The 22290-nt window shown below is 43.9% G+C and overlaps 1 protein-coding gene and 1 pseudogene across 2 annotated transcripts; both read right to left on the reverse strand.

Annotated features, from left to right (window-relative positions):
* Nucleotides 1-1368: 1368 nt before the first annotated feature.
* On the reverse strand, nucleotides 1369-19512 carry LOC308623386 (glutathione S-transferase A2). Its single transcript, XM_081245685.1, has 7 exons — nucleotides 19412-19512; nucleotides 9826-9939; nucleotides 7706-7757; nucleotides 6351-6483; nucleotides 4544-4685; nucleotides 2611-2742; nucleotides 1369-1747 (listed from the first exon to the last, which is right to left on the reverse strand). The coding sequence occupies exons 2-7, from the start codon at nucleotides 9910-9912 to the stop codon at nucleotides 1622-1624; spliced, it is 672 nt and encodes a 223-aa protein (XP_081101811.1). The 5' UTR covers nucleotides 9913-9939; nucleotides 19412-19512; the 3' UTR covers nucleotides 1369-1621.
* On the reverse strand, nucleotides 13671-17974 carry LOC308624308 (max dimerization protein 1-like; annotated as a pseudogene). Its single transcript has 3 exons — nucleotides 17863-17974; nucleotides 16241-16301; nucleotides 13671-15312 (listed from the first exon to the last, which is right to left on the reverse strand). The product of its transcript is annotated as a max dimerization protein 1-like (transcript).
* Nucleotides 19513-22290: the final 2778 nt, after the last annotated feature.

The raw sequence follows: 22290 nt of genomic DNA on the forward strand, positions 1-22290 counted from the left end.
TGTAAGGCGATGATGGATGTGTTAATTAATTTGATGGGGGCAATCCTTTCACGGTGTATATCAAACAGCACATGATACACTTTAAATATTGTACAATTCTATTTGTCAGTTATACTGCGTTAAAGCAGGAAAAAATAGAGCAGAGCTCTCCCCTCGCCTCCCCCCAGAGTTAGTCTCCGTTACAGACCCTGTTTAATTTTCTTCATATCCCTACCATGCCGCTCTTGGGGCTCATCCAGGTTGCCCTGCCACACGCTGCATTTCTGCCCAACGTCAGACTCTGGAGCCTTTTCAGAGCCTTCTTCACGAGCCTGAGCTCCAGAGCGGGGAGGGCTGTCACTGATAATACATTATTTATTTCATGAAAATTCTGGCCTTTTGTAATGAAGCAGGATTGGATGGGATTAGTGTGACAGCATGTTGGCACGAAAGGCGTGTGAATCACGAAACTAAGAAAAAGGGAGAGGGCTTCCCTGGTGGTGCAGTGGTTAAGAATCTGCCTGCCAATGCAGGGGACACGGGTTCGAACCCTGGTCCGGGAAGATCCCACATGCCGCGGAGCAACTAAGCCCGTGTGCCACAACTACTGGGCCTGCGCTCTGGAGTCTGTGAGCCACAACTACTGAAGCCTGTGCACCTGGAGCCCGTGCTCTGCAGCGCGAGAAGCCACCACAGTGAGAGGCCTGTGGACCACAACAAGGAGTGGCCCCTGCTCTCAGCAACTAGAAGAGGTCCACGTGCATCAGCAAAGACCCAGTGCAGCCAAAAATTAAATAAATGAATAAATAAATAAATTTTAAAAAAAGAAGCTAGGAAGAGGCAAGGAAGGATCATCTCTAAAGCCTTCAGAGAGAGTATGACCCTGTCACACCTTGATTTCACACGAAGAGCCTAGAAGAGCCTACAGAACTGTGAGGGAATACATTTCCATTGTGTTAACCACTATACTTGTTGTCATTTGTTACAGCATCTGTAGGAGCATGATACACAAGGCCAGCATGATTCTGGATTAGAATTACCCATTTTGTTGTTTTTCTCACTAGCGTAATCTCCTTGAGGACAGGGACTATATCTGGCTTGTTTATCCTTAGTTACTGAGCTCCTGGAACACAGAACGTTCCATATTAGATATAAAATAAATATTAGTTCCATAACTGAATAGGAAAACAGTTTGATTACCTGAAGGAAAAAGGTCCTCTGAAAAAAAAAAAGAGAAGAAAAGTTTTTAGGTTGTGGGTCAGAAAGGCAGCAAAATGCAAAAAAGACTATCTTTGTGTCACCAAGAATATCAGATGACAATTTCTACTTAACTCTTTTTGACTATGATAGTTGGTATATGACAATTTTTTGAACAGATCAGAGTCCATGACACTTTCTCTCCCTTTATTTATGTTTAAGTCCCAGGCACATTCTAGGAGGAGATCATGATTTCGTATGTGATCAAAACAAAATGGATTGTTCTGCAACTAAATCAGCATTCTAATTAAATTAGCCCTTATACTTTGGAAAACTTATTAGCTTCACAGTAGCCAGGATCTGTTACATATAGGTAAAGCACTTCGCTGTTGGAAAACTTCAATCTCCTGAAGTTTTCCCTGTGTTCTGGGCAGCCATGTCCGCATTATTGCATCCTGAAAATCTTCTTTGCTTCTTCCAAATTTTTCTCATCCATGGGAGGCTTCCTCTGGCTGCCAGGCTGCAAAAACTTCTTCACGGCAGGGAGATTGCTGACTCTGGTTTTCAGGGCCTGCAATGCACAATAGCACAGCTCAAGAGTGCAGCCAAAGACCAGCCCTGTCATGAGCACAAACCAGGGACTCTGAGACCCTCCCAGAAAAGGACCAGCCAAGGCCCCTCCATCAGCACCAGGATGAGGCTGGACACAGACACCTAATGAGGCAGGAAGATAAAAGCATAATAACGTTTTACCCAGAGATGTCTTAGTTTAAGACTTCACTCAGCTCAAGTCTTCCTCATATTCTTCCTACACATAAATTCTGCAGATTCACCCTGTCGTGCAATACGAGGATGAGTAATGTGTCTCACACGACAACACAGATAAAGGCTCCAAGATATCAAGACAGGAAGGTATAGGGGAATTGGGCTGGAACTGAAGACAGAAAACATGAAAGGTAGACAATGAGGCCAGTCAGAACCAATCTGCCCTCAGAGAGAGGGAGAAATGGGGAGAGAGAAATGAACTTGTAAGAGAAGGAACAGGAGCTGAGGGGAAGAAATGAGATGGTGGCAGACCTGTGCAGACAGACTCACGAAAAGAAAGAGGAAGACACACCTGGAAGAGAGGGAAGCAAAGAGGAAATGAGGAAAGAGACTGAAATGGAACAGGGGCAGAGAGAGGCGCTAAGTCCTGGGTCTCTCTCCTGGAAAAAGGCGAGTCATTCTCCTTGGGGCAGCGACCATCTCCAATGTCTTTGGCGTGACCAGATTCTTTCCATGCCCCAGACCAAGGCCTTGGAGTGAACTGTGGAGACCTGGGGGCAGTGAGGCCCGGACAGTGTCGGGGACACTAGCATCACAGTCCCAGGGTCCAGAGAGCAGATGCCGAGGTGGGAGATGTGGGAGGCCCCCAAAGGCTGTGAGAGAGCTCACCTTCAGCAGAGGGAAGTTGGCCAAAAGGCTGGGGTCCAGCTCTTCCACATAGTAGAGAAGTTCAACCAGGTGGATGTCAGCCCTGCTCAGCTTGTTGCCCACAAGATAGTCTTGTCCATGGCCCTTCAACACCTGGTGAATGGAGGGGTCAGATCAGGAACACAGGCCTGGGCAGGCTGGGCCCAATGCTCTTCCTCTGTCTCCCCTGCTCCACTTCCCCCTCTGCGTCTCACTGGGTGGGTGTGGACCTTCAGACCTTCTGCTGCCCCCGGATCAGTGAGGCGGGCCAGGTGGGTCCCTGCTGTTCCCTCCTCATCCTCAGTGGAAGCCAGGCCACCATTTTCTTTTCCTGTTCCCACCGCGCTGTGGCTGCCTTGCTTGATTCCACTATATACACCGTGTTTCTGTTGACCTCACACCCTAAAGCGTGCAGCTCTGAACTTCATGATATGGCCCTTCATCCATCTCTCTCTCTCCCCTCCCCCACCTTGGGCGGTGATTCCACCTTCATGACAGCCTTCTACTACCCTAAGCAAATTATTGAAGAGTCTGTATTTCTACTCTCCTCTTGTCTGCTCTCCTCATTTCCTGGTCTCTCCCTCTGGGACCTGAAATAAACCTGGGTCAACCTGAATTCCCATCTCCCTGACAACATTGACTCTGACTCCTATTCCACCTGTGTCTGTCAATAACACTGTGGAATATGTTATAATTTGCATGCTGAACTGTCTAGGGGTGATTGCACTTAATGTTTGCAACTTACTTTGAAACACCCCCAAAAATAATATGTTTGATCAGAGGAGAAAAGGATGGGGAGATACAAGATGAAGCAAACATAATAACAAAATACTAATTTTTGATTCTAGGTGGTGGGTATGTATGAGTTGATTGTACATCTCTTTCAACTTTTCTATGTGTTGAATTTTTCATAATAAAATATTGGAAAAAATATATGATGCTTACTTAAAATATTGCAACAATATGAAAATCATAGAGGCAAAAACACACATATCACCACCAAGTAAAGATAATAACATTTTGGCAAATATCCTACCAGACTATGTATGAACATAGAAGTATAGCTAAAAATTAAAGAACATAGTAAGACATCAAATGCTATTTTGTAATATACGTTTTTCATTGATATTATCATGGGGGTCTTTGATTTCAAAACACAGATGTACTTAAACTGCAATGACTATAGCGGTTTCCACCATGTGAATGTGCCTAAACTATGAGCTCCATAAAGCCAGAAGGATGTAGTTTCTGGTTACTATTATTCACTCCTTGACTAGGACCTGACACATAAGCAATGAATTAATACTTGTGAAATGAAAGTGTTTTAAACTTTATAAAGATGAGGGTGTTGGTTAAGCTTTTTATTTTTATGTTAGCCTTCTGCATCTCTTACGATCATTATTTTTTTCAGTTCATGATTCTTGTTTAGCATGATATCAGGTAGTTTGGATCTTGAGGTGTTCTCCTCTTACCTTCAAAGAGAAACATTAACTAAGATATATACTACAGGGGCTTCCCTGGTGGCGCAGTGGTTGAGAGTCCGCCTGCCGATGCAAGGGACACGGGTTCGTGCCCTGGTTCTGGGAAGATCCCACATGCTGCGGAGCGGCTGGGCCCGTGAGCCATGGCCGCTGAGCCTGCACATCTGGAGCCTGTGCTCCGCAATGGGAGAGGCCACAGCAGTGAGAGGCCCGCGTACCGCAAAAAAAAAAAAAAAAAAAAAATTTGCTGAAAAATTATAACTTGGGTAAAACTTGGTTACCATTCTTCCTCATAGTCAATTTTTATAAAATGCCCTAGAGTCAGGGTGCTACATTAGTATTCAGAAAGGCTCACAGAGGTGAAGGGCAATGCCAAGCACTATTTTTCTTTGTTCTTTGATCTCAGTGCCAAAAATACTGAACAGTCCACTCACTTTTTCAAATGCAGGAAGATAACGGTTTTTTATACTCTCTTTGATCTGGGTCGTCTTGGCATCTTTTTGATCAGGTGGGCACAGTGGCAAATGCATGATCATTTCACCCAGATCTGCCACACCCTCTGCATACATATCAATCCTGAAAGACAAAATGACCAAATTGTCAAATGTCTCCTGCGTTAGATTTTACAGTTTAGAACGGGTAAGAATGGGGCATCAAGAGGTGGCAGAGTAAGTCACCCCCATTGGGTGCATTTTTCTATGTCAGTCATTTAGTTATGATTTTTCTTAATTTTAACATTTCATTCTAGAGCAAGCCATCGAGGAAGATATATGTCTAATATTTTTGTTATATACATGACCAAATGTAGGGACAGAGCATATCAGTGACCTGTCCAGAGTCACAGGCATGAGAGAAACGGCTGGAATCACTGCAGGTAACCACTGAGACCACGCCTAGGGTTTGCCATCTCTTCTGTGGTGTGTTCTGTACACAGTTAGTGTGATGAATTAGTAACACCTCAGTCATGTCCAGAGAGAGTCCTGGCACCACGGACCTAGCCATGTCCCTCTCCCTGTCCCATCCTGTTACACGACCAGGACCCTTTAGATGCCCAACCAGCACTTCCTCCAGTTATTTCCCATAGAATATGGTTCCACAACCCTCTCCACATATTGTTGCCCAACTCTGGCCTTGTTTGCATTTCTCAAGACTCCACCCAAAATATCCCCTGAAATAGTGCGTTTCTTCATTTCGTTCCTACAGTGCAAATTCCAGGTAATTTTGCTGTTTTTCTTCCAAACATGGTTTCCTACAATAGTCTTTTTAAATAAAAGCTTTATTGAAATATAATTCACATACCAGAATGTCACCCTTTTCAAGTGTAAAATTGTGTGATTTTTCTTTGTAAAGTCACAGAATCCTGTACCATCATCATACTCTAATTCCAAAATATTTTCATCACTTGCAAAAGAGATGCTGAGTGTTTTTTCAGGCATTCAATATTCTTCCCTCCCTCCAGCTTCTGGCAAACACTAAACTACTTTTGGTTTTACGGATAGCAATGTTCTGCACATGCCAAACAAATGGAATCATACAATATGCATCATTTGTGTCTGGTTTCTTTCTGTAAGAGAATGTTTTCAAGGTTCATCCATGTTGTAACACGGATCAGGACTTCATTCCTTTTCATGGCCAAACAGCATTCCACTGTATGGATGTGCCTGCCTTTGTTCATGCATTTATGGACATGTTGTTGTTTCCACTTTTTGAATATTATGAACAATAGTGCTATGAACTTTTGTGTACAACTTTTAGTGTGGTTGTATTTTTAATATTTTTAATTCTCTTGAGTATATTCCTAGTAGTGGATTGCTGAGTTGTATTGTAACTCTATGTTTAACTTTTTGAGTAACTGCCACATTCCATGATTCAATCATGTGGTCCCATCATAACACAGAGGAGATCCCCCAAATATGGCTGTATTGAATAAATCTGCCTGCTACAAACCGATATTAAAATGTCCCAGATAACCCTGGCATCATGGGCTCAGTCTCTGCAAACCCTTGTCAAGCGGCCAGTCCATATAAAGGGCTGTTAAATTAGGTTCCTGGTTATCATTCTTATAATTTCTGAAACTGGAGAATCAACTCGTCTAGATACTTACGTTCTGAGGTTTTATCTTCTAGACACTCAGACAGTTTGTCCCTTGTCTCGATCCCTGTGAGTGCATCCTGCTCACTCAAGGAAGGACCTAGACTGTTCTTATTAATCATTAATGAAAGAACAGAAAAAATACCGTACAGGGCTCTCTCTTTCATGTCTTTCCCATAGAGGCTGTATTTGGTGGCAATGTAGTTGAGAATGGCTCTGGTCTGCACCAGCTTCATCCCATCAATTTCAACCATGGGCACTTGCTGGAACATCAAACTCCCTTCTTTTGAAAGAAGAAAAGAAATAGAGTGAAATATTGGATGAATCATACTGTTAAGGTGAACTGAAACATTTTATGTATCAAAATTTTTGTTGAAATGACTGAAGACATAAAAGGAAACAAAACTTTTACCTGGTAAAATTTCAATGGAAATGCCATTTTGCTTTTAGCTTCCTGTAATCCTTTTGCTTATCAATTTGCCTTTTACTTTTCAGTCTATTATTTCAGTTAACTTTTTATTTCCCATTCAGAGCATGGTATGTCCCTTTATTTTATGTGTTTGATTTGTCTTCATGGATTTTTAAGAAGAATATAGGAGAAGTTCCACCAGACAGTTGCCAAGTCAAAAGGGAAATTCTCAGAGTAAGTCTCATGGGGTTCATGGCATTAAGGTCAGTTCTAAGAGAGACTCCTACATAGAGTGTTTTCTTGTTTGTTTGTTTGTTTTTTGCGGTACGCAGGCCTCTCACTGTTGTGGCTTCTCCCGTTGCGGAGCACAGGCTCCGGACGCGCAGGCTCAGTGGCCATGGCTCACGGGCCTAGCCGCTCCGCGGCATGTGGGATATTCCCGGACCGGGGCACGAACCTGTGTCCCCTGCATCGGCAGGCGGACTCTCAACCACTGCGCCACCAGGGAAGCCCCATAGAGTGTTTTGTATGCTCTTCAAATCCCACCACTGGATGGTGTGCAGGGCAGGCCTGTTTTCCCAACTCCACTGATGCTGCCCCTTGCTCTTAATCTCCCTCCTCACACGCTCACCTGGACTTCGAACTAATTCAACACCACCTGGTTATTTGAGTCTGCAATATTGCTATGATATTACCACGTCAAACCTGTCAGAGAAAAGAATTCAAGGCAACTGCTGGGCCTGTTTCTCCCCTCTTCTTTCTAATGCATTTGTTTTCCTTGGGCGGGAGGGCTGTGTGGCATCCTGAACTGATACAGTCACTCATGGTGCAGAAGGGCAGGGAGTGCACAGAGAGGGCATTCACAGGGCACCAGGGCTGGTTCCTTTAGCAAATACTCAGTGTTCCAGCCCTTCCTAGTCCTGAGTGAGCTGCAAGACCTGCTCAAGAAGCCCCATCCCTTACCTTTAACCATGTTTCTCCCTCTCCACTGACCCCACTCCCACCATGCACACACATGGCATTGCTGAGGTTGAAGTCTCAACTTAAGATTTGTACTAGATCCTCTCATCAGAGGAATTTAGTTTCTTGGTCTTACCATTTCTTAACTTATCCAGGTCTTCTGGAGTTTTTATAAATATCTCTTCAAACTGGAAAGCAGAAACAGTCAATGAGTTTTTGTTATTTCATTCTATAACTTTATTGAACTTGAATGACCAATGTCTGGTGCATACTGTGGAGAAACTAAGATTTCCGAGTTTGGCAGGCTACACAGAGGACAATGATCATGGCCATTTGGAAATTTAGATTGGAGCCACCAAGATAAAAGCATGGGTTGCAGCACATAACTGCTTATTTGGCAGCTTCAATTCACCTACACACCGTCTCCACCTCTGTCAGTCATTAGGTAGTGATATGGGAGGGGGATATCACTGGTGGAAAAGGACTGGGAAGTTCCTTAGTTATGGAGTTTTAATATCTCTGGAAAGACTTTCTCTCCCTGTGAGATCAGGACAGGGTATTGGGTGTCCCCCAGCATGGGGTACCCATGGGGCCACTGACCCCCAAGATGCTGCCACCAGGGACCTCTGCTGTATATTACCTCCCTCCATTCAACTTTATATTTTAAAAAGGGGTCTTGATGGTGAAAAGTTTGGGAATTGGGGGTTTCTAACTTGCTAAACAGTTTATTGTGGCTCTACATGATCCCATAGGGTCAGACTATACAGATAGTGAGGTGTGTGGGAAACAATTTATAAAGCACCCAGTTCTAGACAACATAGGGGGTGGTGGGTGGTCAGTGTGTGAGGGTGGCCGAGGTAGGATGGGACTTGCTGGTGGGCTGTTGCTTGTGAGGTTGACGGAGATGGGGTTGTGAGGATCGGCCTTTGGACCCAGAGAACTCAGAAGTCCTGACCAAGAGCCTCTGGTAAGCCTTGTCCCACACCCTCCTCAGTCAGGCTGGGCGGGACAAGAGGAGGCCTGGGATGCTCTCAGCATCTCCCCCTACTTTACCTTCTGGAGGTGAACTCATCCTGCCCAGGGGCTTGGTAAACATGCCGTTAGGAGGATAAGAGAGCACACTAGAGGTTCCCTTTGCAGGATGCCACCTCACCTGAAACCCTCCTTTACCGCTTGCTCTCCCTTGGGGGACCAAGTCTCCAGAGTCTGTTCATGACTCCCTCCCCAGGAAACCCGCACAGAGCTGCTGTGTCCCTCTGACCTGGGCTGAGAAGTGCTTTTCTCAGAGACACCTCTAGAGGGAAGCACTCAACAGAGTCCCACACTTGCTCCTGAGAATATGTCATTTTAACACTTTAAAGTGCTTGGATGTCCTCCTAGGGGCTCCCACTCCTCTTTTAATCACATATTTACTTGTCTGCATCCTCACTAGAGTGTAAGCTGCCTGAGGGCAGGGACTGTGTCTGTCTAGTTCACCCCTGTATCTCCAGGACGTGGCAGGGAACCTAGCACTTCAAGGTGCCCAACAAATTCATTGCTGAGTGAATGCATTAAAGCTAACAGGCAGTTTGTTACAATCCGCCCCTCTCTGTATTTCTGGTTTATGTTTTAACTTTAATTACATTTATCTTCTAATATGTATATTTTTGTCTTTTTATTATGGACATTTGTAGCGTACAGAAAAGTGAACAGCAATTATGATAATCCTCCTTGTATCCATCAACCAGCTTCAATAATTATCAGCTCAACCCAGCTGTGAGTTATCTATATGCCTACCCCCTCTCCCCTTCGTAATAATTTGAAAGAAATCCCAGATATCTTGTATTTCATCTTTAAATAGTTCAGTGTATATTTCTAAAACATTAAAACTATTAAAAATAACCACAATACATTATAACACCTAACACATTAACAAAGTTTACTAAATATCAACTGATATTTAATGTTCATGTTTTTAACAACTGTATAAATGTCATAAATAATATTTTATAATTTTAAAAATCAAAATCCAAATTAGGCCCACACGATGTGATTAGTTTCTTAAATTTACTCTAACTGTTTATTCTCTCTAATAAGAGGACATTTTAATAACATATTAGGACAAATCTGTTTATCTCTTAAATAACTGACAACTTTGTTTTAATGCAAAACTCTTAACAGATCATTTAGTAAGAAAAGTCCCCTAGCTTATGTGAGAAAAGTACTTTGATACAGTTAATTTAGATTCAACTTCAGATGAACAAACTCAGGACCTACCTCTACTCCAGCTGCAGCCAGGAGCCACCGGATGGCCTCCATTCTGCCCCGTCCATTGAAGTAGTGAAGCTTGGGTTTCCCTGCCATGATGGCAGTCTCCTGGTTTCTCTAAACCTTAATGGAAGAATGAATGAATGAGTAAATGAATGAACAAAGAATAAAACCACAGAAGCAAAATGTACTTTATGATATACGACTGAACAGCAACAACAATGCTGAAGAAGTATTGGCCTCCTTTGTCGCAGAGTTGGAAGAGTCCCTGGAATATCTGCCTTGGCCCAAATTCCCATCCCCGACAGCCAACCATGGGAAATCGCACCAAACCATTGTCCAGTCTCCATTGGGTAAAATCTGATTGTCTTGGCAGGCTAAGAGGTGAGTCTGTGGTGAGGATGCATGGCTGGGGGTTAGGGAGCAGAACGACTAGAGAACTAGTATTTATTAAAAACCTCCTAATGGGGCTTCCCTGGTGGTGCAGTGGTTGAGAATCTGCCTGCTAATGCAGGGGACACGGGTTCAAGCCCTGGTCTGGGAGGATCCCACATGCCTTGGAGCAACTAGGCCCGTGAGCCACAACTACTGAGCCTGCGTGTCTGGAGCCTGTGCTCCGCAACAAGAGAGGCCATGACAGTGAGAGGCCCGTGCACCGTGATGAAGAGTGGCCCCCACTTGCCACAACTAGAGAAAGCCCTCGCACAGAAACGAAGACCCAACACAGCAAAAATAAATTAATTAATTAATAAACTCCTACCGCCAACATAAAAAAAAAAAAAAAAAAGACCTCCTAATGGTCCTGACCCAACACTAACCCCTTTGGATGCATTATATCTTTAATCCTCACAACAGTCTCATGAAATAGTTATTATCTCCATTTTTCCATTAATGAAACAGACACTCAGAGCTTAAATGACATTCATGGAAATCCACGCCCAGGATTAAAAAGAGGGCAGGGCTGGAACCCACACAGATGCAGGCCCTGGGAGCCTGGGAGGGAGGGGCCTTGGAGCCAGAGGACTTCGCTGACAGAAGGAAGCTGCAGAGTCTGTCTTCAGCTCCTTGGCTATTATGCTGCATTTGTTCAAAAGCTGAGACGGGGCTCAGATTTGCTTAACAGTCGCTCAGAAGTTCCTAGTTCTTTCTACAAACACAGGATGCTAATTCCTTCCTTTTTTTTTTTGGAATTCTACATTACCTCTCTTGGTACATCTTATACCTAGAACAAGGGATGTTGCTGCATTAATTTTACAGCATGGGATGGAACTAAGATTTGTTCAATGTCTGTCATACACTGGGCATTCTCACAAATTTATTTTCATTTATCCCTACAAAAATCAACTGCAGTGAAGTTTGTCATTGCTCTCATTTTACAGTTGGGGGTACTGAGGTGTCTAGGGTAACTTGCTCAAAGTAGGTGGCGGACCTGGGATTCAAATCTACTTCTATATGAACCCAAGTCTAGGCTTCATTTTTCCATATTCATGTTTTTCAAAATATGCATGACAATCCTTCAGTGGATTGTGAAATCCACCAATTTTTTTTTTTTTTTTTTTTTTTTTTTTTTTTTTTCCTTTTTTTCTTTTTGCGGTATGCGGGCCTCTCACTGCTGTGGCCTCTCCCGTTGCGGAGCACAGGCTCCGGACGCGCAGGCCCAGCGGCCATGGCTCACGGGCCCAGCCGCTCCGCGGCATATGGGATCCTCCCAGACCGGGGCACGAACCCGTATCCCCTGCATCGGCAGGCGGACTCTCAACCACTGCGCCACCAGGGAGGCCCCACCAATTTTTAAAATAAAGTAGAAGAAAATAGAAAATACCAGAGTGCCTTACATGTTGAAGAGGTAAGCATCGTTCTATGAGTTTTTAGTTTTGTTGCGTGTATGGGCGAAAGAAAGCACGTGTACACACTCATTTGTTCACTGTAATGGTAAGAGATACTTGGGTCTTGTTGGGTGAGTGCAGTTTGAAAGCCCTTGGTCTACAGCAGCCTGCATGAGGAGTGGACATAGCAGGGAACCAGAGAATGAAACTCAAAGGCTTCGACAATAGATAGAACTAGTTCCATCATGGGTGTGAATGGGAAACACACAGGACTTATTAAAAGCAGGAGTCCCAAAGCCAGGACTTAGGGAGAAACAGTTGCATTTTCTATCCAAATCTGTTTTTTCTTTCAAATAATTACTATTTAATATTGGGACAGTACATTTCATATTTCAACCAAAAGACAAAAATGCAGTTCAACTCAAAGGCACAACAATTAAAATACAGAAAATAATGGCATCTCGCAGGTGCCTTATTTCTAAATTAAACAAACAAATACACAAGTTTTGTTCCCTTCACTCCACCAGCGCAAGCCCACAAGCTTTTCCCAAAGTCTTGAGTTTTCGATGCTGTACAGCACCCAGCATCGTGGACTTGTGGGGCGCTTGAATGTAGCAATTAAAATGCTTGTGAGGTCTAGCGAATGGCATTCGAAAGGGACCTCAAAGTGCAGATATATCTTTTTCAAACATGTTACAGGCTGAACTGGCTCTTTGAACACTATCACACTGCTTAAATTCAGGAAGCAGGTTTTAAAAATGCAAAAGGCATATAAGTTGTATTTCAGTGCAAATCTTCAGCTGGTAACTGGAAAAGATTCCAACAATAAAAAAGAAAAAGTCCTTTGTGTCACCTGCCCCTCCCCGCACCCAGAGATGAAAGGAAGAGAAAAAGAGAACAAAACAAAAATAGAAGAATTACAGATGACTTTGGAATCATTTAGGAATCATTACTTCCAATTTAAAAAATTTAATACATTAAGAAATCAATAAAAAGACAAAATAAACACGAAAGTAATCTTTGTTTCGACTGCTCTTCACGTCTAGAATGAGCTTCCGTGAGGAGCGTGCTTGAACTTTTAGTCGTGGGCAAGGAAGAGGCGCTGAGGACGTGAGGCTGGGGCCGGGGAGACCACAGGCCAGCCGGGGGCACAGGCGCCGCCACTACTGGTTCAGCCAGGGAGCCCTGAAGTTGCAGTGCGGCTGTGGATTTAAGAATGTTCTCATCACTTTGTGACGCACGCTCTGTTTCAGCGTCACAGGTTTTACAAATGGTTCAAATTCAATGAAAAAGATTCACCAGAGGCTGAAAACATCGAGACCTCAAAAATATGAATGCAAAAATAGTAAGGGGAAATGAACCAAGTCTGTAGATACCTACATACAAAGTTTCTAGAACATCTATAAAAGCACAGTCATAAGAATTTATTTTCCATTACATTAGTTTATATAAAATGAATAAATAGTATTTATAGATTTAATGTGTCATGTACATATACATGTGCTCTGTTTCAGCTTAAACAAAAATGCTACAAAGTGGGAGACCACTTAAGGGAGAAATCATAACCAAAAAGAAAAATCAGCCTTTTAAACTATTAATCCAAAGCCTCCTTAAAGAAGTTTCTGGGTGTGTCCAAAAATAATCAATAAGGAGAGGAATTCTAGTAACACTGTACCATCCCCTCCTGTTCACCTGCAACAGAGAGTAGAAATGTGGACTTTTCCTTTCACTGATGTTGCACACTAGCTCAGCTAGTGCCAAAGCTCAGTTATTGCTGAAAGTTAAATAGGAAAATAGATTAGAATTGGACAAAATGTCACTTATTCAGAAAAAAAAAACAAAAAAAAGAGACATAATCAGTTTGTGTTAAGTGGGAAATGGAGATCTCATTTATCTCTGAGGTAGGAAAAAAAAAATGTTCCAGAGACAAGGAGAATAAAACCACCTTGGAGGGGAAATGTGTCTTGGGAGAGCGGGACACAGCACGATCCCAAGAACAGTGCACAAAAATGGATTGTACCGTTCTGTTCGTGAGAACAAACGATGTTGGAACTTTTATTAGCTGTGCTACCCCAAAGACGTGCTCGCAAGGGGTCCATTTGAGAGTGAGAAATACTGCTCCCATCCACACGCGGGTCGGTGGCGTTGGCGCGGGGTGTGTGTGAAGGGTGTGTTTTCTGGAGGTATTCCTGCCTGCTCACGGGCGGTGAGGGCCATGGTTAAGCGCTCTTAAATCCCACTTTCAAAGCTTACTTTGAAGTTCTGAGATCAGGATCTCAACTTTAAAAGTCTGTTTCCTTCAGTTTCCTAAGCACAAGACACATTCGGACATTTCTGCTAAGCAAGTCACATAGGAAGCCAGAAAACTTTAAGGAAGGTCTGGTAGACTACACCGGGACAGTAAATAAGAGGGGGGAAATGGCCGAGACGTGAGAAGTGCTTATTCGGTCTAAGAATTCTTGGGTGCTTCAAATTGATTGGAATGTACAGTCTCTCAGAGACGAATTTTTACGGAGAGAAAGTGAGAAGCTAGAGGATACAATCAGAAACCCACAATCCTGGTCTGCGTCCTCCAACTTCTTAGAGGGACAAGTGGCATTCAGCCACCCCAGACTGAGCAATAACGGGTCTGTGATGCCCTTAGGTGCCCTGGCTGCACTGACTGGCTCGGCTGTGCCTACCCTACGCCAGCAGGTGCGGGGGCCCGCTCAACCCCATTCAAGATGGGGATGGGGACTTAAATTAAAAAAATAAAAAGAAAAGAAAAGAAAAGAAACCCACAATCCTAAGCACTTCCTTGACAACTTTCACACAGCTGCTTTTGGTGACGGTGGTACACGGAAGCCGACATGCGAGGGAATTGTGAGAAGGTCCGATAAGCTACCTAATCAGAACCGACGGGTAGGAAGCAGCCGAAGCGACCACGCTCTCCTAGAGACCCAGACGCGTCTTGTGACCGTCCTGGAGCTTTCTTCTCTTGATGCTGGAGCTGGAGCAGCCCTCCACACTGCCCAGGCGCTGCATGCTTCCCCGCTCCTCCGAGTCGCTCACGCTGCTGCTGCCCCAGGCCAGGTCGCCGGTGAGGCAGTCTGTGCTTTCGGCATCCACATCGATCTCTTCCCTGCCGGAGTCGCAGGCTCCGAGGAGACGGTGGAGCCTGTGCTGTCCACCCGTATCCTCTCGATTCCCACCTTCTCCAGCTGCCTCTTCCGGTGTCGCGCTCTCGCTGAAGCTGGTGTATTTGGTGAACGGCTTTTCTGTCACAACTTTCAAGTGTCTTTATGTGTACTTTGGCTTTTGTTAATAAACTCAGCGTAGTGTGTCCATCTGATTCCGGACCAAGGGGCACCAGGCCCTTCAACTTTTCCAGGCACAAGCCAGGGTGGGCCCGTCTATTCGTCTCCATTTCACTGTGAGCAGATCTGCTACTGCTGTTATTCTTGTGGGATTTGCTCCTCCGTTTTAAGGCATCTCTGTCCTTGTTATTGCACGGTAACATGGAGGCATACGGCGTTCAGCTTCTCTCTCCCGCCGCTCCAGGCGGTCGGCCGCCTCCAGCAGCACCTGGATGCTCACGCGAACCGCCGCCACCGTTCTGCACCGGGCGCCGGGGCCCCGGGAACAAGCCCCACAGCCCACCGGCTCGCCGCCGCCCAGCACCCACGCCCCCCTGTGGACCCCACAGAGCAGGGCTGAGAGAGCCTCCCTGGCGACCCCTCGCGCCGGAAGGGGGAGGGGACCGGAGAGCTGGGCACCACCGGCCACCGTGACAGAACCCAGAGAAGAGCAGCCGCTGCCACGGCCGCGGACAGTTTCTCAAGCTCCGTTTGAAAAACATTAAGATTCTCTTGCAAAATTTCGTGATTGTGGCGTTTGGGACAAAAATAGACTTCTCTTTACCCAATAAAGATCTCCCTGAAAAGTACGTTATGACTTGATTTTAGATATAAAAGTTTTCAATATCCACATTTTAAAAAATAAATTTATTTTATTTATTTTTGGCTGCATTGGGTCTTCGTTATTGTACACGGGCTTTCTCTAGTTGCGGCGAGCAGAAGCTACTCTTCGTTGTGGTGCGCTGCCTTCTTATTGCTTCTCTTGTTGTGGAGCACGGGCTTCTAGTCGCCCGGACTTCAGTTGTTGTGGCACGTGGGCTCAGCAGTTGTGGCTCGCAGGCTCTAGAGCACACGGGCTTAGTTGCTCCACAGCATGTGGGATCTTTCGGGACTAGGGCTCGAACCCGTGTCCTCTGCGTTGGCAGGCAGATTCTTAACCACTGCGCCACCAGGGAAGTCCCAACATCCACATTTTTAAAGTAAGGACTCAATGGTCTAACCTTTAGAAAGTAAAGAATCCTTTGGAAACATACTTAACTCATCTGTCTTGTAATTGGAGATTGTGTACTTTCTTGTCATGGTTAACGGAGGTGCTGTGATTCAGCAGAATTCTTTGAAGGGTGCTGCTGTGAACCAGAGGTCACAGGTCCCCTTCACACTAAGCTCCCTTATCCAGTGACTGAGGATCACCTTACAAAAGGAAATGAATTTTTCACTTATGTAATATTTTATCGTATGTTCCTTGTAAGCAACTTTCTTCACCTTTCAAATAAGAGGTTTCCAAAGGCCTGTTCAAGGCTGGGGCAAAGGTGACGTAAACTTCCTGGTCCCCAGAAAATGAGGAACGAGAGAGATTCGATGACTTGCCATCAGTCACACACGTGTGTTCCTGATTCACACTCAATATCTAGCAACTGTGTCCACCCTCAGGACAACCCCGGGAAACAGCTTCTAATATCCTATTATCCAGAGAAGGAAACTGAAATTCAAAGAGATAAAGCTACTTTCCTAGCTCACACGTTTTGTGAGCATTAGGGTCGTTTGAAGGCATCTTCTGACTTCTGGTCCCGGGCTGCCACCGCCCAACCAAGTAATGCTTAGGCAGTCTCTCTGCTGCTCTCTGAGACCCTCGTTTATTAATTTTTTCCCCATTCGGAATCCGTTAGCCAACTAACAGTTAAATGGGAAGAAGAGAAGGAAACATCAAATTCACGAGTTCCTTTTTGTTAGCTGATTCTTAAGGGCTTGATATGAGGAAAAATGGACAAAAGGGTGCCTTGTTTTACTCTGACATCCTAAAAATTTACTGTGAGTAAATTGAGCATTAGGAAACTATATTTGACCTTCATAAAGAAGTAGGCTTATATTCCCTAAAAGGAATGTATCCTGGGATAATTCCATTGTGAACTAAAGGATCTGTGTCTCTGGGGGTGCTCCTAAGGACAGCGTTTCTTAGCAGAAAGAAGGGAGGCTTAGAGACAAAGCCCAACTCCTTTCCTTTATAAGGTACATAAACCCGGGGGGGTTGTCTTATCTCTGTACCTCAATGTTCTCTTTTAAAATATAGTTATATCAGGCTTCCCTGGTGGCGCAGTGGTTGAGAGTCTGCCTGCCGATGCAGGGGACACGGGTTCGTGCCCCGGTCCGGGAAGATCCCACATGCCACAGAGCAGCTGGGCCGGTGAACCATGGCCGCTGAGCCTGCGCGTCCGGAGCCTGTGCTCCGCAACAGGAGAGGCCACAACAGTGAGAGGCCCGCGTACCGCAAAAAAAAAAAAAAAAAAAAAAAAAATATATATATATATATATACATAGCTATAGTTATATCTATTAGTGAGGATGGTTGAGAAAACTAGATAAGGTATAAAAAATTCATAATAGGGGCTTCCCTGGTGGCGCAGTGGTTGAGAGTCCGCCTGCCGATGCAGGGGACACGGGTTCGTGCCCCGGTCTGGGAGGATCCCACATGCCGCGGAGCGGCTGGGCCCGTGAGCCATGGCCGCTGAGCCTGTGCGTCCGGAGCCTGCGCTCCGCAAGGGGAGAGGCCACAACAGTGAGAGGCCCGCATAACGCAAAAAAAAAAAAAAAAAAAAAAAAAAATTCACATTAGGGACCAGGCAATCCAATTTCCCTCCTGCTCTCAGTTCCTGAGAGACAGGCAAGTCTCTGAGCACACAGGATAGCCCACATGTCTTCTTTCTTCTGTCTGTATCTGTCTGTCTATCTACATCTATCTATCTATCTACCTATCTACCTCTTGACCTATAGCTCCAGTAGGAATGAGATTTTATACATATCCAGACTTTTTTTCAGCCAAGTCATATAATGGCTCCCTTTTTATTTGACTTGTGTGAAAGATGAGTGATGTTCACTGATTAGTTAACCTGGAATGCAGGAAGTTTTTGGCGAAGATTCAGTGCAGTCTGGCACAGCACTGAACACAGCCTTTCGAAACCCCAGGACGGCAGCTAACCCCTGGTTCTGCCCCTGAACCATGCACCCTACCTGCCTTTCCCCTCAGGCCTGGCCCCAGCCCCACTCACTCCCTGATCTGGACAACTCCGGAATCTTCTGGTCCCCCAGCCCCTTTGCATGGGTTCCAGCCATGGCAGTGGGTTCCACCCACTGCTTTTTAGAGCAGGAGCTCAGGGTCTCACTGTCAACACTTCATGGAAAAGATCCCTTGTCTCCTACCTCCTGTTTCTTCCCTGGAAATGCAGACGTTTCACTGATCCTTCTTGAGCACCTTGTTTCTGGTTGACGTGTAAATGTATTTCCTTCTCTTAACAAGTTTCCTTCAAACTTCCTCAACTAAGACTCATTGGGCAGTTTCCTATGCTAAGAAATGATGGCTGCTGGGGAACACGATAAGAGCCTGATGTGGTGGCTGCCCTAAAGGGGTTTAAATCTAGTCAGAAAAACAGGTTTGTAGACAGCTGACAGTGCATAAAGGGCCCATCAGTGACTTCACTTTATTGGTTCTACCCAAGAACCATGATTCTCTTAGCCAAGGAGGGCAAAGCAAGGGGAATGGCTGCAGGCTGAGAAAGCAGAGCTTGCTGCCCACCTGCCCAGGTGGCCCCAGCTCCACTGCATCTCAACCTCCAAGTTAATGACTCTCCCCAACGTGTTATGGGATCCAAATGCTGCTGTCTGTAGCATCTTGCAAAGTGCTTCTCCTCGTTGCTGTATCCATATCTTCTCTTTTCAGTCTCAGGTGCTATAATTCTCCCGTGAATTCATCCTGCCCCGGACAGCTCTAGGACTTTCAAGGGATCTCACTGAACCTCTCCTAAGGCCTTTGTTTTTTCCCCCCAACATTAATACTTATAACAGTGCATTGTTCACGCCTACATTCCAATCTGAATGACTTGTACCTTCTAGCCAGGTGGATTTCTATACTTTTTAAAAGCTAATTCTCTGCTCCCGTATTATGTAGTTTTCCCATCAAGACTTCCTTTGGAGGTTTGCCATGCGTTGCTTGAATCCCAGAGAGAGAAGGGGAATTGCCACAGCCCACTCTGATTTTCTGTTGACATTCAGACTTATTCCCATTTTAATGAATCTTAATTTTGATTTTTCCCAGCCCACACAGTATTACAGCATCACAATTTGCACTTGTTGTGAACTGACGACTTCTACAGAGAAAGTTACCGCAGCATAAACACCTACACTCCCTCACACACTGGTCATATTCTCCAATTGTCTAAAATGCTACCATTCTTTTTTCTCCTCATATCATTAATTTTTCTCAGATCTAAATTCTCATGCCTAGGTTTCTAAATTCTTCATTTTTACATTTCTGTAATGAGGTATCCAACAGCAATGGACTAAAATTGTCCCCTAAGCACAGCAAGAAGGCACAATGTGAGTATAAAACAGTTTTTCTTGTGCTATGAGCACACTATACAGATGTATAAAATCAGTACGTACCTTATGAAAGTCTGTCTCCCACTTGGCTCAGCACCTCAATGCCAAGTCCACATGTGTTTATAAGCTGTTGTTACAGTCGACTGAACTCCTCCTCTCTGAAGCAGGGAGAGTCGGGTTAGCGAAAAGCCCCTCCCACAGCATTCAGGGCCGCTGGTTCCATGCTAGATTTAAAAAAAGAAAAATGATGAGTCATTCCCTTATCGTGATACAACTGGTTAATATCTTTTCAAGGTCGGCAATTAAAAATTAAATACAAAATTTCAGGTTGATTGGACCCTTTCTGCCAGTGAGTGAAGTATTGAAGTATGGCTTTTTTTTCTTCAGTTTTTTTTTAAAACCTTTTTTTTCTTTTTAAATTGAAGTTAATTTACAATGTTGTATTGGTTTCAGGTGTACAGCAAAGTGATTCAGTTATACATATTTACATATATATACATATATATATTCTTTCTCAGATTCTTTTCCCTTATAAGTTACTACAAAATATTGAGAAGAGTTCCCTGTGCTGTACAGTACATCCTTGTTGGTTATCTATTTTATATATAGTAGTGTGTATATGTTACTCCCAAACTCCTAATTTATCCCTCCCCAACATTTCCCCTTTGGTAACCATAAGTTTTTTTTTTTTCCCTAGGTCTGTGGGTCTATTTCGGTTTTGTAAATAAGTTCATTTGTATCATTTTTTTTTTAGATTCCACATATAAGCAATATATTATCATATGACATTTGTCTTTGTCTGACTTACTTCACTTAATACGATAATCTCTGGGTCTACCCATGTTGCTGCAAATGGCATTATTTCATTTTTTTTTACATAATAAATTTTATTTTATTTTATTATTATTTTTTTATTGGGGTATAGATGTTTTACAATGTTGTGTTAGTTTCTACTGTGCAGCGAAGTGGAGTTCCCTGTACTCTGCAGCAGGTTCTCATTAGTTACCTATTTTATACATATTAGTGTATATATGTCAGTTCCAATCTCCCAATTCATCCCACCCTCCCTTTCCCCGCTTTGGTGTCCATAAGTTTGTTCTCTACCTCTGTGTCTCTCTATTTCTGCCTTGCAAACAGGTTCATCTATACCATTTTTCTAGATTCCACATATATGCGTTAATACATGATGTTTGTTTTTCTCTTTCTGACTTACTTCACTCTGTATGACAGTCTATAGGTCCATCCATGTCTCTACAAATGGCCCCATCTTGTTCATTTTTATGGCTGAGTAATATTCTGTTGCGTATATGTACCACATCTTCTTTATCCATTCATCTGTTGATGGACAGTTAGGTTGCTACCATGTCTTCGCTATTTTAAATAGTGTTGCCATAAACATGACTTTTTTTTTTTTTCTGTGTTGGGTCTTCGTTGCTGCGGGTGGGCTTTCTCTAGTTGTGGTGAGTGGGGGCTACTTGGGCTTTTCATTGAGGAGGCTTCTCAATAAAGAAGACTTCTGCTCCCCCTGAATCAGTAAGATGGGCCAAGTGGGTCCCTGGTGTTCCCTCCTCATCCTCAGTGGAAGCCCGGCCACCATTTCCTTGTCCTGGGCCCACCTCACTCTGGCTGCCTTACTTGCTTCTTCCCCTGGGCCGAGGGCTTAGCACTGTCTGCACCGTGTTTCTGTTGCCCCACACCCTAAAGTGTGCAGCCCTGGGCTTCATGACATGGCCCTTCATATCTCTCTCATCTTTCTCCCTTGGGCGGTGACTCCAACTTCTTGACAGTCTTCTTCAATCCTGTGAAAACCATTTCAGAGTCTACATTTCTCCTCTTTTCTGCTTCCTGATTTCCTGGTCTCTCTCTCTGGGACCTGAAATAAACCTGGATCAACTTGAACTCCCATCTCCCTGACTCCTAACTTGCACTCCACGCTTGCACTCCTAATTTGCAGCATGTACGATCCACATGCTGTAATGTCTGGGAATGAACTTCCCTGATGACTTAAGGTCACTTTGTAATCTATCCAAAATAATACGTTTGATTGACAGAACAAGAATGGAGAGATAATGACATATGATAATGGAAAACACAGCTTTTTGGTATCCACGTGGTGGGTTCATATGAGTTCATTTTATACATCTTTAAACTTTTCTGAATGTATGAAACGTTTTATAATAATATGTTAGGGAAATATGTGATATTTATTAAAATATTCCACCAATCTGGAAATCATAAAGTACAAAGAGAAAAAACACACACAGCACCACCAACTAAAGATAATAACATTTTAGCAAATACACTTTCAGTTTATGTATACATATAGAAGTATGGACAAACGGATAATTATTTGGAAAAGAATATAATAACATCAAAACGTATTCTGTAATAGGGAATTCCCTGGTAGTTCAGTGGTTAGGACTCCATGCTTCCACTGCAGGGGGCACGGGTTTGATCCCTGGTTGGGGAACTAAGATCCTGCAAGCTGCGCAGTACAGCCAAACAAACAAACAAACAAACAATAAATGTATTTTGTAATATATAATTTTTACTTATGTTGTCATGGGGCCCTTTGTTTTCAAAGTATAGTTGTACTCAAACTGCAATCACTGAAGAGCTTATCATCATGTGAAAGTTCCATAAACACTCAGCACCACAAGGGCCAGGAGGGTGTGCTTTGTGATTACTGTTAAATTCTTCACTCCTTAAATATCATGGCTGGACATGCAAGCAATGAATTAGCATTTGCTGAATAAATGAAAGAATGACCCTATGCTTTATAAAAATGTGGGTGTTGGTGTTAATCTTTTTATTTATATGTAAGCCTCCTGAATCTCTTTAAGTCTTTTTTTTTTTTTGGTTCATGATTTTTGTTTCCCATGATTTCAGGTAGTTTTGATCTTGAAATGTTCTCCTCTTACCTTCAAAGAGAAACATTAACT

Source organism: Mesoplodon bidens (assembly GCF_964165515.1).
Source record: "Mesoplodon bidens genome assembly, chromosome: 10".
Classification (NCBI taxonomy): domain Eukaryota; kingdom Metazoa; phylum Chordata; class Mammalia; order Artiodactyla; family Ziphiidae; genus Mesoplodon; species Mesoplodon bidens.